Raw genomic sequence first — 16,085 nt, 5'->3', positions numbered from 1 at the left:
ACTATGATTGGCCCAGGGTGTGTCAGGTGCCTAGTCCTCAACCAATCACTATGGCCAGGGAGATGGGATCTTGTAAGAAGATGGCAGCTCTTTTTTTAACTTTCATAATGAAGGATTAGTATGAGAGCTACTTCTCAAGAAAGCATTGTGGTAGAGGAGGTAATGGGTAAATAGAGTAAGAGATGTCTTATGCAACTCTACTGCCCATTCAGAGCTCCCTCTTCTAGTTTGGGAAGAAAATGGTTTGGCTTCAACCAGTGAATTGATGTATTTCTGCCCTCAGCCACTTACAGACACCTGCCAGAGAGAATGAAGTCTAAGGAAAACACACCCACCTTTAGTAGTAGAAGGCCCATTCTCTCCCAGGCTCGTTGACACAGCTCTGGGCTCCAGAGTTTGTTCAGGAGCAGGCCTCAGGCACGCTGGTTGGATCCCTGTCCTGTGGCCTGGTGTTTTTTCCTGTGTGCACAGCTGCTGTAATAAGTGGGGTCAACCTTTTGAGAATGAGAACACACTGTCACTGGAACAGTAACCAAAGCATCCTCCAGTTCTGGGCCCCCATTTCAGGGGGACACATTTTTGGAACCACATCAAATATTGTCCTTCATGGGGGCCATTGTTTTGCTTTGCTTTTGTTCCTAATTAGTTTCTCTTGTTTTCCTCCTTTGCTATCTCACTGTTCCTCCTTTTTGAACCAAGATAAGATGTTTCCAGTTTTTTTAAGGATTCTTTTGATGAAATAATTCTAATTTATATTTGTATTTCTCTTGTAGCCTGAGGAGAATTTTTATGTGCACAAAGCCTTCTTTTGTGATCTTATCCAAGACAAACTTCAGATTCTTCTTTTTTAAAAAGTTACTACTGACCAAAATAATACTTACAAATCAGCTTACTGCAAACAATTACAGAAGGGCCCTCTGCCCATCAAAAAAGATGCTCTGTTCTGGAATCTTTATATCTTCTGAAGCAGGAGTCAGAGAATGCATTTTTGTGAAGGGACACACAGTAAATATTTAGGATTTGTGGGCCATGTTGTGTTTGTTACAACCACCCAGCTCTGCCATGGTATATGAAAGTAGCCATAGACAATAAATAAATGAGTGGGCATGGCTATTTTCCAGTAAAACTTTATTTACAAAACCAAGTGGTGGACCAGATTTGGGCTGCAGGAAGTACTTTGTTGACTCATGTTGTAAAGCATTTTATGCTTTTCAACTGTCTTAGAAAAATTACAGTAAAAAACTTTGAGGTAAGGTGGTCATAATTCTTATTCTCATTTCATGGAGTAGAAAAACTGAGAATCAGTAAAGGTATTGACAGCATAGTTCCCTGTGAACTTTAGAGGTAGAGTAGGGTTTGATATTAACAGCCTTAAAAATATTCTCCTTATTTGATGCAGGAATGCCATATTTGGAAATCCATCCTAAGATGGTTTGGATTTTTGTTTGTATGTACATGTTCACCACAGCACCCTTGGCCATAGGAAAAACCTGGAAACAACATAAATGTCTAATAGTAAATTACCTACTCAAAATAGTATTAAAAGAGCCTTTAAAATGAGGTTTGTGATGAAATTCTTGAGTTTATGCTAAGTGACATGAAGTAGAAAAATATACACCATGAGGCCTCAGCTAATTAAAATAAAGAGCAGGCATGCATAGAAAAAGATTGACCAGAAACACACCTAAATGCCAACAGTATTTTTCTCTGGAGAAGGTTATCTGGGATTTTTACTTAGAGTGTTCACGTGCGTGATTTTTCTAAAATAACCATGTTAGTTTTAGAATGAAAATTAAGGAGAAAAACAAGAATAGCAAGTTATTCAATCTTGTAGCGTGAGGCCTTGCTCTGTGTATTATTCCAGAGTGATCTGAATGCCCTCTCTCCCTCCAGCAGCCAGGAGGCAGGGGCTAGCTCCCAGTCTCAGGAGACCCTCCCTGCCTGCGGTTCTCTGTGCTCGAGCCTGCCAGTCACTTGTACTCTGATTCTCTAAGGGGGTTCATTGAGCTCTAGTGTGTCGGTCTTGAAATCTGTACATAACCCTTCAAAGTAGGAATGCCTGATTCCATTTTCCAGTTGAAGAAACTGTGCCTCCAGGAAATGAAGTGACCTGCACAAACTCTCACAACCAGCATACGGAAGAGGCATGTTTTACATCCTTGCTGCCTTTTTCATTTGAAATAGCGTAATTACTAATTTATCAGCTCACTAATGGTTCTCCTTTGTACATCAAACCCAGAACAATATCTGCTTCCACAGCTTCTGGTTGTGTTGGAAGATTTCTGGGGCCTCTTACAAAGCCAGCCATTGTGCAACTTGAGCCCAAGTGCTCTAACAACTGGGTCCCTGAGTCACAGAGAAGCTCATCGCTCTGTACCAAAAGGAGGATGCTGATAGGACGTCAAGAATTCCAACACTAGATTCTCCCCAAATTCAAAGAATGGGGAAAGTGAGAGGACCAGAGTGAGAAAACTAATTGTGGTCCTGGGGGCTGTTTGATTGTACCATTTCAGATGGAGCAGTTATAGATGCCCACAAGTTCCCAGATGTGGCAGTGGGCATGGCTGGCTGCCCTGAACAGGAGGAAAGCATGCTAAGAATTGAGGAGGACACGTCCCGAGAGGGGGATGTTAGGTAGGCCTTCCACATGGGTGCTGAAACCATGTAGGATGTTAGCAGGTCTTGGGGTAAAGAGAAAGGCTGTGGGTGCTGTGCTGAAAGTCTAAAATGAAGGAGAAGGAGAGACCCAGAGGTGGGAAGACAACAGAAACAAAGGAGGGGTAGTAGGTGGACGAGGCAGATGTCATGAGTCTGGAAGGAGCGTGTCATGCAGGAGTCAGGTTTGGAAGAGCTTTGGGGACTGAGGAAGACAGCAAGACTAACTTTGACCCCATGCCATGTGGGACATGGGAGCATGAGTCTTCTCTCCTGAGGGCAGGCTCTAGAGGGCAGGCTCCAGATGGCAGGCTGGTCTCTACTGAGGCAGGGGGTTGAGTTGAGTTCAGGGAGTGTCTGTAAGGAGCTGAGTGTACAGGAGCTGTCTTACTTCTGAGTAGGTATTCTGGAGGGCACCCCGGGGGTTGGAGATTAGGAGGGAAAGGAGCAGGGGGATTGGATCAAGGGTGAAGAGTACACATAGGAGAGGTGACCAGGGTGGCCAGTTGTTTAGGCATTGACTAAGGAAAACAGAATGGGAGGCATCATGGGACCAGCCCAGAGACAGGATTACAAATGAACCGGAGTCCTTCAGACCCAGTGGATGAGGCTGGGGAGCAGGGATTCTAGGAGCCAGCCTTGGCTGGATGGATTGTGCCTCTAGGGATCTGCTGGGAGTCAGCCCAAGGAATCCAGGCCCATGGCTCTAAGCAGAACCCAGGCTTCTGTGGGTCAGGAATGAAGATTAGATTAGGAACAGTGTAATTGGCAGCAACATCTCTGTTTGCCTCTCTACTGGGAGCCCATAGTAAGCAAACCCAGCACCCAGGTCTCCTGTGGGATGGAGACTGACTGCCATTCCATGACACTGGGATTCACAGCCCAGTGCTGGGGCGATGGCCACTTGATTTTGTACGTCTCAACTACTATTACACTCGTCAAAAATCCAATTTACATACAACCGTTCAGGAACACACCTACTCTATGAAGTCAGGCATGTTTTCATTCCAGAGGAGCCTGAAGAGCGGCTTCATTGTGTCCAAGGAAACTGGAGAAGCACACAGAGAAATAAACGTTGAAGCTGTTGTCTCTCAAGGTCATGACAACAGATCATGGAAATGTGTTTTTTCATTTCCTCATGTTCCACTGTTCATGTGCTACACAGCTGGGATTTATTTTCAGAGCATACTTTGGAATCTGCCAGGCCCTCATGCTGGCCTGCTTCACAGCTGAAACCATTTGCCATTTGGTAGATGATAAAGCAAGTGACAATTTACACTAACATGGCCGTAAAAAGACGCCGTCTGTGAAGGAGACAGACAGGTGTCAAACCTGGGGCAGCAGACAGCGCAGAATCAGCAGACGCCCAGGGCCTCCCCTGCACCGGCCGCACTAGAGCTCTCAGCACACTGAGTCAGACCATTCCACTGAGTAGAATTCTGGTCTACACATCCTGCTTAAAGATGAACGTACCAGTAGTCAGCATGATGGTGATTGCTGGGTCTTTGTAGAGTGCCATGCAGTCTGCAGAGCCCTGGTCCATGTGAGAAGGGAAGGCTGCAAGTGTTGAGGGGAGGAAGTGGACCAGGCACAGTCCTAGACCATGTGTGCAGGATAGTTCTAGCACAGCATGACAGAGCCGGCCCAAGGAGAGCACAGTATGCTGCAGAGTGCAGCGAGGAAGGTGACCACCCTCTCTTGCATGTATTTTCACTCCCCCACACCTTCCTCCATTTGGAGCAGTGGGACCCAGGCTTGGGGAGGGTGTCTTCTTCAAGGCCCTTTTGATTTCAAATGATAGAAACCCTTATGAAACGCTGTCTGCTGCAAAGCCGCGGCTCTCCAATCCCTTTCTCACTCTTCCTGGCTTTATTGTTCTCAGCTGTTATCTCAGTGTAACAATCTGTTCTGTTTGAGTCTATTCTCATCGACTTTAGTCTGTTCTCTTCTTTGTTGTTGTTGTCCGCTCTCTCATCCTCTAGGATATAATGGCCTTTGCCTGTTTAATTCTTTGTGCTTACATTGGTGTCTCTCACATATTGTCCAGGCTAAATGAATATTTGTGAAGTGATGGCTGAGGTGACACCTTGAGTAAGTTGTGATAAAAAGTAGAAGTCAGCTAAGCACAGTGGCTCGCACCTGTAGTCCCAGCACTTTGGGAGGCTGAGGCAAGAAGAATGCTTCAGCCCGGGAGTTCAAGACCTGACTGGGCAACATAGCAAGTCCTCGTCTCTACAAAAAATAAAAAAATAAGCTGGGCGTGGAGGCACACGTCTGTAGTCCCAGCTACTCGGGAGGCTGAGGTGAGAGGACTGCTTGAGCCTCAGAGGTCGAGGCTGCAGCGAGCTGAGATTCCACCACTGCACTCCAGCCTGGGCTACAGAGCGAGACCCTGTCTCAAAGAAAAAAAAAAAAGGAAATTAGGCAAAGGGAAGGGGATTGCTCAGGGAGGGGAGGTGGCTGGGAAGGGCCAGGGATGAGAGAGGAGTGGCACACCAGGGAGCTGTGAGTCCTTCTGGGCAGCAGCGGAGGCCTGGGTGGAGCAGTGGGATGGCGTAGGGTGAGGAGGGAGTATGAGAGGAGGGCAGGGGCCGGACTTTGGAGGCCTTTTATACTGGGCTGCAGGACTTGCATTTTCCTGGCAACTAAGAGTGGAGAACATGAAAGGCTCTCAAGGAGGAGTGTGATGCGATCATTTGGTCTAAGTCTGCCAGGAAACACATTTGTCACTTGCCTCCTGTGTGCGAATCACTTTTATGTATGTTGTATCACAATAATCCTGAAAGCAAGATCTTGCTCTTCATTTTACAATAGAGAAAACCATGGACTAGCAAGTCTGAGTGATAGGTCACATAAATGATACAGCCATAATCGTTTTTGTGTTTTAAGTGAAGAATTCTGATAGCAATGCAGGGCCTGGAATGAAGGGGACAAGATCAGAGGAAGTGATGACTGCCCTATTACAGCCATCCATCCAGAAATGCAGTGAGGGGGACAGATCTAAGGTGGTAGCAGTGCAGAGGCAGGAAGTGCACCAGCCAAAGATACACAGGAAGTAAAATTGACAGAATATTGGTGACTGATCAAATGTTGGAGTTTTTCATATTCATTATTTAATAAGCATTTATAGAGCCAAGCATAATTGTAGTCACTTTGTAATATTAATTCATTTAATGCTCACAAAAACTATCTAAAGGAAGTACTATTATTATCTTCATTTTTACCAGTGAAGTAGCTGAAGCACAGAGGTGTTAGGTAACTTGCCCAGGGTCACACAGTGAGTGAAGGAGGCAGGACTTAAAGCTAGGTAGTCCAGCTCCAGAGTCTATGCTCTTACCTACTAGATTTCTAGTTTGGGCAACTGGGTAGTGGTGGTGCCAGTGACAAAGATAGGGGACTGTGGAGAAAGGGCAGCTTTGGACAGGAAGAAGAATTTGCTTTTGGACCTGAGGAATGTAAGATGTCAGTGAGATGCCCAAGAGACAGTTGTACATGTAGGAGCTTCCAAGAGAGGTCTGGCTGTGTTAAAGAAGAAATGATTCCCGACATTTGTTAAAAACTATAAAGAAGATTCCCTTCAAGGGGTGCCATGTCAAGAGGTACAGGCACCACTGCACTGTGATCTTGCATGCTAGGAGAGAGTGGACCCAATTACAACAAGGATAAGTGAGGGTTTAAAAGCAAGAAGCAAGGTGGTGGCAGGAGACAGTGAGTGGAGAATGACTGAAGGGAAACATCAGGGGTCGGGGGATTCCCGTTAGACTCAATCATCAGAATCCTTGCTGAGGACAGTGCAGGGTGGTAGATATCAAGGGTGTCAGATACCAAGGGTGGGGGATTCTCACCTAACTAAGTTATGATTCTTGCTCAAATTGGGTTCTGCAAGGACAGAGAGGGAAGCTCAAGGTCAGGCCTAGACAGGCAGAGGACTCACAGGAGGCCGATTGAGTTTCAGTCAAAGGAGGGAGGCTTTATCAGCTGGAGATGGACATCTTGATGTCCTCAGTATGTAAGAGGTGGTAGAGTTGAAAGTCACCAAGGGTCCCTGGGAGAGAGCGAGAGAGAGAAGGGCTAAGGCCCAGCCCTGGGAATGCCAACATGGGGTGGGGAGGAGCCGGACTGAGGAAGAGGGGCTGCCTCCAGGATAGGCTGGAGAAGGGGGTGTCCTAGGGCAAGAATGTTCCAAGGGACTGGCCAAGCATAACGACAAGGTGGAGAGGGGCTGAAGAGTGTGTATCAAAATGGGCCACACAGAGAGCCCTTGTGGCCTGGGCTGGAGCAGCTGCCATGGAGCTGTAGTGGGTGGAGGCCCACTACAGTGGGTACAGGGGCTGGGCACCAAGAGGGGGCAGTGAGTGTGGACAGAACCCTCCAACTGCAGATGCAGAGAGAGGATAAGAACTTCAAGGCCAGAGGTCTTTTGCTTGATTGTTTTCCCCTAAGATGGAAGAGATTTGATGGTGTTTAAGTACTGGAGGAAGTAGACAGTAGGGAGGAGAGAGGGTAGAAATAGCCATGTGGGCGGAGGTCAGTTGATGGCCCAGAACCCCATGGGGGGTGGCAGAAGAAAGACACTGAGGTTCAGCGCTTCTTCCTCTGAGGTAAGAGTAAGGTGGGGGATGGATGCAGAAAAGTGGGAGGAACAGAGACGTGTGTGCAGGCGGTGAGGGAGAGGAGGGACTCAGGGATAACGTCTGGTTTCTGACTTAGATTTCCATGCAGATGGCAGTGCCCTTGCTGATGTTTAGGGAGGGTTTGGGGAGGAGTGGGTGAAGCTGCTTTTGAGGTGCATGGTCAGCTGCTGATGGTGTGGCCCTGGGGCTAAGGAAACGAAGGGGTTGATGCTAGAGGTGTAGATATAGTAGGGTCATTAGCATCCAGAGGTGACTGTCAAAACCTGGGTGTGGATAAAATTGCATAGGGGACATGTACAGTGAGAAGAGAAGAAAGCTGAGGCTGGAGGCTCCAGGGAGAAATGAGCAGAGAGGAGAGAGGAATCGGGAGCGCTGTGTCCGAAGCCAGGGGAGGGCAGATGCTTGAGAAGGGAGCAGTGCGCGGTCGCGTAAAGCCCAGCAAAGCAGTTGGATCAAACAAAGGAAAAACGTGTTTTGGATTTAGCAGTAAGGAAGTTGGTGACCTTGGCAAATGCCTTTTCCATGGAGTGGTGAGGGGGAGAGCCAAGTTGGAGTGACTGCAGGCAATGGAATCCAGCAAAGCAGAGACAGCAAGTGTAGATGGCTCTGAAGAAAGCAAAGCATTTTGAATTGTATGGATTTCATCACCATGTGAGTTTCTTGCCAAAGAATGTTGGGAATTCCAAGACACAAACAATTTGCACAGCCACACTCGTCCTCATTTGGCAGAGCACTTGCAGAAAGCGCTCCCCGAACTGCCTCCTCCATCTCCCAACCTGAGGCAGAGGCTTATGTAAATGTCCTTCTCTCTCTCTTAGGCCGGATCTTGGACCTGAAGACTGGTACGGTCAAGAAAGAAGGACAGCAGTCATCCATGAGGATGTGCATGGGCTCGCGGCGGTCTTTCATCTGCAGGATGAGGTCTGTTTGGGGGGGCAGCAGGCCATCACGGTGGTTGGTTTGCTCCTTTTTCTGTCACTGTTAAGAGCCTTGACCAGCTCTGCTGCAGTCACACAGGCCAACTTGGGTTCACTCCAGGGACTTCGTCTTCTTGACCTCAGCATGCGGATATACAGGATCCTTGGTCTAGGAAGGATTCTGTCCGTCCTCCTACCGTCCCACTTTGTCTAATTTCCTACCATTTTCTTCTCATTCCTAGATTCACACCCCCTTGTCCACTGTATCACTCTACTTCCTACCCATCTTTGAGAGCCTTCTCCAATCCAGCCTCTCCAAGATTCCATAGTTCTGAACATGTTTTATATTAAGATGGCCCGATTTCACACTTATATATTTCCTGTCACAATTCACATGTTTAATTGGTCCCTATGATATTGTTGGTTGATATGTTAAGTGTAAATGTCTGGGTTCCATGAGTAAATTATAGTGCCCTGAGGATGAAGGCTTTGATTGAGACTTCTCTGAGCCTCCCTGACATCTAGCAGAGTGTTCTACATATGTTTGATTTATACATCATAATTGAAGAAATGCAGGAATGAATGAACTTTGGAGAAATCAAGGGAATTTTGCCATGTCCTTGAAGAAGTGAGAGCTAGGATCTTGAATACTCCAATCCAGTTCAGCACCTCTGTACCTTCAACCTTGTGCCCCCTGAAGGATGGTTGGCATGAACTGCAAGGTGGGAGGTGCAGGACAGAGAATTGAGATTGTTTGGACTGTGGAGTTCATGAGGCAGTGACATGAGGTGATGCCACTCATCATTCATTTATTCAGTTATTCAACAAATTTATGTTAAGGGCCCATCTGTGCCATGTGCTCTTCAAAGTGCCTGGGAGTCAATGTTAAGTAAAGCAAACAAGGCCGGGTATGGTGGCTCATGCCTTTAATCCCAGCACTGTGGGAGGCTGAGGTGGGCAGATCACCTAAGGTCAGGAGTTTGAGACCAGCCTGGCCAACAGGGTGAAACCCCGTCTTTATTAAAAATACAAAAATTTGCTGGATGTGGTGGCACACACCTATAATCCCAGCTACTCAGGAGGCTGAGGTGAGAGGATGGCTTGAACCCAGGAGCTTGAACCCAGGAGGTGGAGGTTGCAGTGAGCTGAGATCGCGCCACTGCACTCCAGCCTGGGTAACAGAGTGAATCTCTGTCTCAAAAAAAAGAGACTAAAATAATAATAATAAAATAATAATAAAGCAAACAAAACCCCTGCCTGCATAGAATTCATTTTAGTAGGGGTGATACACAGTAGACAAAAGTACCAAGTAAATATATGGAATGTCAGATGGTGGTGAGTGCTATGGAGGAAACAAAGCAAACTTAAGCAGGAGTAGGAAATAGTAGATTTTGTTAATTTCCATGTTATATAGGGTGGGAGAAGAAGACATCACTGATAAGGTGACTTTTGAGCAGAGACCTAAAGAAAGTGAGTGAATGAAACAAGGGAATATCTGGGCAAAGAGAAGGGCAAGTAGAGGGAATAGCAAGTGCAAAGGCCCAGAGGCAGGGATGTTCTTGGCATGTTCAAGGAACAGTGAGAAAGTCCTTGTCTCAGAAGCAGAGTGAATGGGGTACGGTGCGGGAGGAATGGGCAGAGATGTGGTTGAGAGGTAGTGGATGTTAGGTCGTGTTGACTTTACATCGCTTCAGCTTTTACTCTGCATGAGACGAGAGGTCGCTGAAGTTGATTGTGAGAGTTACATGTTCTGAATAACATTTTAAAAAACTGCCCTGGTTTTCTGTGGAGAATAAACCTGTGGACAAAGAAGAAGGGTAGAAGTAAGGAGGTTATTGTAATGATTCAGGTGAGAAATGTGATTGTGGTAGAAAGTGCTCAGATTTTGAGTGTATTTCACAGACAGAGCCAGCCTTCAGGTAGGGTGTGAGAAAAAGAGAGAAGTCAAAGGTTCAGCTGAAGTTTTTGCCCCCTCAATTGGAAAAATTGAGTTGTCATTCTCTAAGATGGAAAAGGTTGTTGGGGGGAGCTGGTTTGGGGTTGAGGGGAATTCCAGCATTTTAAGATTAAGATGCCTGTCTATAAGAAACTTAAACAAATTTACAAGAAAAAAACAAGCAACTCCATAAAAAAGTGGGCAAAGGACATGAGCAGACACTTTTCAGAAAAAGACATACATGTGGCCAACAATCATATGAAAAAAAAAGCTCAATATCACTGATTATTACGGAAATGCAAATCAAAACCACAGTGAGACACCATCTCACACCAGTCAGAATGGCTCTAATTAAAAAGTCAAAAAGGGCCAGGCGTGGTGGCTCATGCCTGTAATCCCAGCATTTTGGGAGGCCAAGGCGGGCAGATCATGAGGTCAAGAGATCGAGACTATCCTGGCCAACATGGTGAAACCCTGTCTCTACTAAAAATAGAAAAATTAGCTGGGTGTGGTGATGTGTGCTTGTAGTCCCAGCTACTCGGGAGGCTGAGGCAGGAGATGCTTGAACCCAGGAGGCAGAAGTTGCAGTGAGCCGAGATCACGCCATGCACTCCAGCCTGGCAACAGAGCAAGACTTCATCTCAAAAATAAATAAATACTAAAAAATAAAAATAAAAAAGTCAAAAAATAACAGATGCTGGTGAGGTTATGGAGAAAAAGGAACGCTTATACAGTATTGGTGGGAATGTAAATTAGTTCAGCCATTGTAGAAGACAGTGTGGTGATTCCTCGAAGACCTAAAAAGAGAAATACCATTTGACCCAGCAATCCCATTACTGGGTGTATACCCAAAGAACTATAAATCATTCTATTATAAAGACACATGCATGCATATGTTTATTGCAGCACTATTCACAATAGCAAAGACGTGGAATCAACCTAAATGGCCATCAGTGATAGACTGGATAAAGAAAATGTGGTATGTATACAACATGGAATACTATACAGTCATAAAAAAGAAAAAGATCATATCCTTTGCATGGATGTGGATGCAGCTGGAAGTCATTATTCTCAGCGAATTAACACAGGAACAAAAAACCAAATACCGCATATTCTCACTTACAAGTGACAGCTAAATGATGAGAACTCAGGGACACATGGAGGGGAACAACACACACTGGAGACTTTCAGAGGGTGGAGGGTGGGAGGAGGAAGAGCATCAGGAAAAATAACTAATGGGTACTAGGCTTAATACCTGGATGATGAAATAATCTGTACAACAAAGCCCATGACACGAGTTTATCTATATAACAAACCTGCACTTGAACTTAAAATAAAAGTTAAAAAAAAAAGATGCGCATAGGCAACTAGACGGGGAAGATGAGCAGACAGTTGGACATGTAGTTCTGGAATCCAAGGAAGAGGTTGGGGCTGAAGATATGGACCTGAGGATTGACATCAATAAAATGGTATCTAAGGCCTCAAAACTGAGATGCGTGTGAAATCGCATGGGAGGTGGATATAGACAGAGGAGAAGACAGAGGACTGAGTCCTGGGGCTTTCCTGCCTCAGGGGAATGGGGAAGAACCAGCAAAGGAGACTGAGAAGGAGCAGTGAGGCAGGTGGGAGGGGAAGAAGAGAAGGCAAAGGGAACAAGAGAGGGCGAAGGAAGTTTCTGGAAAAAAGGAGTTATCAAAGGCCAAAGGCTACTGATGGGCCCTGAATGTGAGCCCTGAATGTCCATCACTGGACCTCAGAGAGAGAACCAGCAGGAGACGTGGCACGTAGGATATATGGCACGTAGCAGCCAACTGAGCCACTTACTAATGTCATCCTCACCTAATTGCATGCCACAGGAACTGTGACTTGCACTGGGGCATCCGTTGCGTACTATGAAGTTCCAAACAACAGGTGCTTTAAAATAAGTATCTATTTTCCCTAATTTAAAGTAATCTTTTAAAGCAACTACACTTTTTAAGCAAAACCTGTTTATGTACAGGCTAGTTGGTCTCCCTCAGATCACCAAGGTTGCCTGTGTTGCGGGGAGACCTGCCTCTCTCACCCACTCCTTGGGCCCTCAGAGCTGGCAGAGACCATTTGTTCCGTTTTACGAGAAATGGCCCTTCAGGGATTTGAGCCTCGCTGTTGTTTTCTCTGAGTCTCCTCCTCTCGAGGCTGAGCCTCTGGAATTCTTCTTGAAGGCACAGATGAAATCCTCTTTACCACCTGCCTCAGGTCACAGGATGGTGCTGGAATGACAGAATGCACACATGTCTCCATTTAACTTAGGACTGGGTCCCCACAGACTGCCTGCCCCTCCTTCAGCAGCAGGGGCAAGTTGGGCAGTGGGATCCCCTTGCATTGCTGTCCACCCAGAGATGAAATGCCATCAGTTAGTGTAGTTAGTCACGGCACGTTTGTCCTGCAGTGCTTGGGTGAATAAATGCCTATCCTAGCTTAGTAGACATTCAGTAGAGCACCAGCAATACAAATCTTAATCGTACCATCTAAGCAATTCCCTTATGAATAAATTGATTGAAAGTGCCATAGTATGTCATTTCCATTAGCCTATAAAGCCATTATCACTGCCCTGTCAATGAAATTCATGCAGTCCCTTCCCTGCCCTGGTGTCCTTCCAGGGAGCGTGATATTGGTTGCTCTTTGAAGTGCCAGGTCCATACTGCCTGTGTTTACCTGAGAGGTGGGCAGTGCTGCCATCTACTGAGAACATAACATTTTCCTCCAAATAAAACAGCTACTTTCAGCAAAGCACTGGGCATAGTCAGCCAGAAAAGGACAGAGGGCCAAACATTGCTGGGCAGCAATGACATGGGGTGAGCCTCCTGTGAAGACCACACTAGTGCTGGCAGCTGTCTAAGGTCTCAGAGTATAATTAGACTCTTATCCCTGCTGTATTGAAAATTAAGATATTCAGGATATCATTTGTGATGTAGTTGGGAAATGGAAATGCACATAAAAAATGGATATAGCAAGCAGCAGTCAGAGCCTGGCCATGGTGCAGGCTTTGGGTGTTCAGCACCTGAGGCGCTGAGAGGATCATTGAAAAGGGAGGCAGAAAAGGTTGTCCCAGAGTGTGCAGTGTGATGCCACCATCCCCTGCCTCCCAGATGGGGACTCACAGAAAGACCGGATTCTCTACCTGTTTATCTCTTATCCCCACGCTCTCCTCTGCCATCAGCAGACTTCCAGCTGTCTGGTTGTCCCTAGTGCCAGAAGAGTGTATGGGAGGAGAGAGTTTCCACAGCTGTGATGCTAAAGCCTGAGAAGATGCTACTGTTCATTAACTGGCAACATCTGTTTTAAGTTGATGTCTCTGCTCAGGCCTGAAGGGACATTATTGCTGTCATCACCCTCTTCCACTTCTTTCCTAAAAGCCATGGAGTTCCACTGAAATGATCTTCAGGACTGAGCATGGGCAGGTCTCTCCTAGAGTCTTTCTGTAGGTCTCCAGCTCCTGGACTGGGCCCTGAAACAATTTCGGTGTGTGTTGTAATGTGGGTCACACTCTCCTTTCTTCAGTCGCAAAAAAAAAAAAAAAAAATTCAAAGGCATGCAGGTCTGCTTCTGCACTTTTGAAGAACATTGGCTATAGGCCTCACCTGAATAAATGTGTAAGCATCAATTAAGGCTCATCTATTTGACTGCAGCACCATATATTGAATAAGCTTGCCTGGGTCTTTGCTCATTCTAATACATTTGTCACATCTTAGGTGTGGAAATGCTCCTTTGGACCACCTTCCTCTAAACAGAATAACCACCATGAGGAAAAGGTTCAGGTCAGTATCTCTTCTGATGTACATTTTGGGACTGTTCTGGTAGATAGTCTAAACACCCTAAGCTAAGCAGCCTAGATTAAAGAAGGGGCTTAGTGTGATGAGGACCAAGAGAACCAGACATCAGGGTGGCAGTGGCAGAGATGAGAGAGAACAGGATGTTGGGTGGAATTTATTTTTGATTTTCAGACCATGTGGGAGGAAGGAACACAGGATGGTGAGGAGTCAAGATTCAAAACCACAAAGGCAGACAAGGGAACCCAGTAGCTTATTTGCCAGAGGAGTCATCAACATCCTTGCCTCACCCTCATATAATGAAAACAATTTCACAAATGTTCTTTTTTAGGAATGGCCTTGGCCCTGTAAAAGAAGGAGAAGCCCAATATGCTGTGGTCCACTGCACAGGATACATCAAGGCCTGGCCACCAGCAGGTAAGGAGACCTGCATATAAATTCCACGGGAACTGGGTGCTGCTCATACCTGACCATGGTGTCCTGTTAGAAAAGTATTCTTATAGGAATAGGTAGGAAAATATTCTTATTTTTCTTTGTAGTTAGAACACAATGATCTTTGTAATTGGAAAACATCCTGCTACTTGAAACAAAGGTTTCTATAAAGAGCTAATTGTACAACCAGACGCAGTGGCTCACACCTGTAATCCCAGCACTCTGGGGGGCCAAGGCGGGTGGATCACGAGATCAGGAGATTGAGAACACCCTGGCTAACATGGTGAAACCCTGTGTCTACTAAAAATACAAAAAATTAGCTGGGCGTGGTGGTGGGTGCCTGCAGTCCTAGCTACTTGGGAGGCTGAGGCAGGCGAATCGCTTGAACCCAGGAGGCAGAGGTTGCAGTGAGCCAAGATTTCGCCACTGTACTCCAGCCTAGGCAACACAGCAAGACTCCATCTCAAAAAAAAAAAAAAAAAAAGAGGTAATTGTACAAAGGTGATTGGAGTCTTAGCAACTTGTTTCTAGGTTCTGTCACCCAGAGCATTCTATAAAGTCAGAGTGGCAATTTGAAATGATGAATGTATCTAAATCATTACAGAAATGCAAATAAAAGCCACACTGAGATACGTCATATTCCCACTAAGGTGGTTAAAAGACAGGTAACAACAAATGTTGGTGAGGATGTGGAGCAACTGGAATCCTCATACATTGCTGGTGGGAATGTAAAATAGTATAGCCACTTGGGAAAACAGTCTGGCAGTTCCTGAAAATATTAAAAACAGAGTTACCATATAATTCAGCAATTTTCACTCCTAAATATACAACCAAGAGAATTGAAAATGTTCATAGCAACATCATTCATAATGGCCAAAAAATGGAAACATCTCAAATGTACACCAAGTGATGAGTAGATAAATAAAATGTGATATATTCTTGTAATGGAATATTATTCAGGAATAAAAAACAATGAAGTATTGATACATGCTATATTATGGACAAATCTTAAAAATGTCATTCTAAGTGAACAGAGTCAGACACAAAAGGCCGCATATTATATGATTTCATTTATGTAAAATGTCCAGAATAGGCAAATTCATGGAGACAGAAAATAGATTTGTGGTTTCTTGGTAGTGCAGGGAAGAATAAGGAATGACTGCTAATGGATACAGTGTTTCTTTTAGGGGTGACAGAGGTGTTCTAAAATTACATAGTGGTAATAGTTGCACTGCCGTGTAACTATATTAAAAACCACTGATGTGAATTATATATCAATAAATTTGTTCCTAAACCAAAAAAAAATATACAATGTTAAACAATTTTTTGTTCACTTTATGGCCCAGAATGTAGTATGTATATCTCAGTGACTATTTCATGTCAGCTTGAGAACAATATGTATACTGCTGTTGTTGGATGAAGTATTCTTTTTTTTTTTTTTTTTTTGAGACGGAGTTTCGCTCATTACCCAGGCTGGAGTGCAAAGGCATGATCAGGGCTCACTGCAACCTCCAGCTCCCAGGTTCAAGCGATTCTCCTGCCTCAGCCTCCTGAGTAGCTGGGATTACAGGCGTGTGCCACCATGCCCGGCTAATTTTTTGTATTTTTAGTAGAGATGGGGTTTCACCATGTTGGCCAGGCTGGTCTTGGAACTCCTGACCTCAGGTGATCCACCTGCCTCGGCCTCCCAAAGTGCTAGGAT

General features: G+C 45.4%; 1 protein-coding gene across 7 annotated transcripts in view; it reads left to right on the top strand.

The window, feature by feature from the left end:
* Nucleotides 1-16,085, top strand: part of ARNT2 (aryl hydrocarbon receptor nuclear translocator 2) — a 200,999-nt gene that overhangs the window by 97,015 nt on the left and 87,899 nt on the right. For all 7 annotated transcript variants that reach the window (XM_055277476.2, XM_055277477.2, XM_063638637.1 and 4 more), the window contains exons 6-8: nucleotides 8,108-8,210; nucleotides 13,874-13,939; nucleotides 14,283-14,368. In XM_055277476.2, coding sequence (XP_055133451.1) covers nucleotides 8,108-8,210; nucleotides 13,874-13,939; nucleotides 14,283-14,368 — 255 coding nt within the window. The remainder of the gene's footprint in view (nucleotides 1-8,107; nucleotides 8,211-13,873; nucleotides 13,940-14,282; nucleotides 14,369-16,085) is intronic.

This window comes from Symphalangus syndactylus, chromosome 5 (assembly GCF_028878055.3).
Source record: "Symphalangus syndactylus isolate Jambi chromosome 5, NHGRI_mSymSyn1-v2.1_pri, whole genome shotgun sequence".
Classification (NCBI taxonomy): Eukaryota; Metazoa; Chordata; class Mammalia; order Primates; family Hylobatidae; genus Symphalangus; species Symphalangus syndactylus.
The sequence above is the reverse complement of the archived record's forward strand: the minus strand, read 5'-3'. Positions and strand labels throughout refer to the sequence as shown.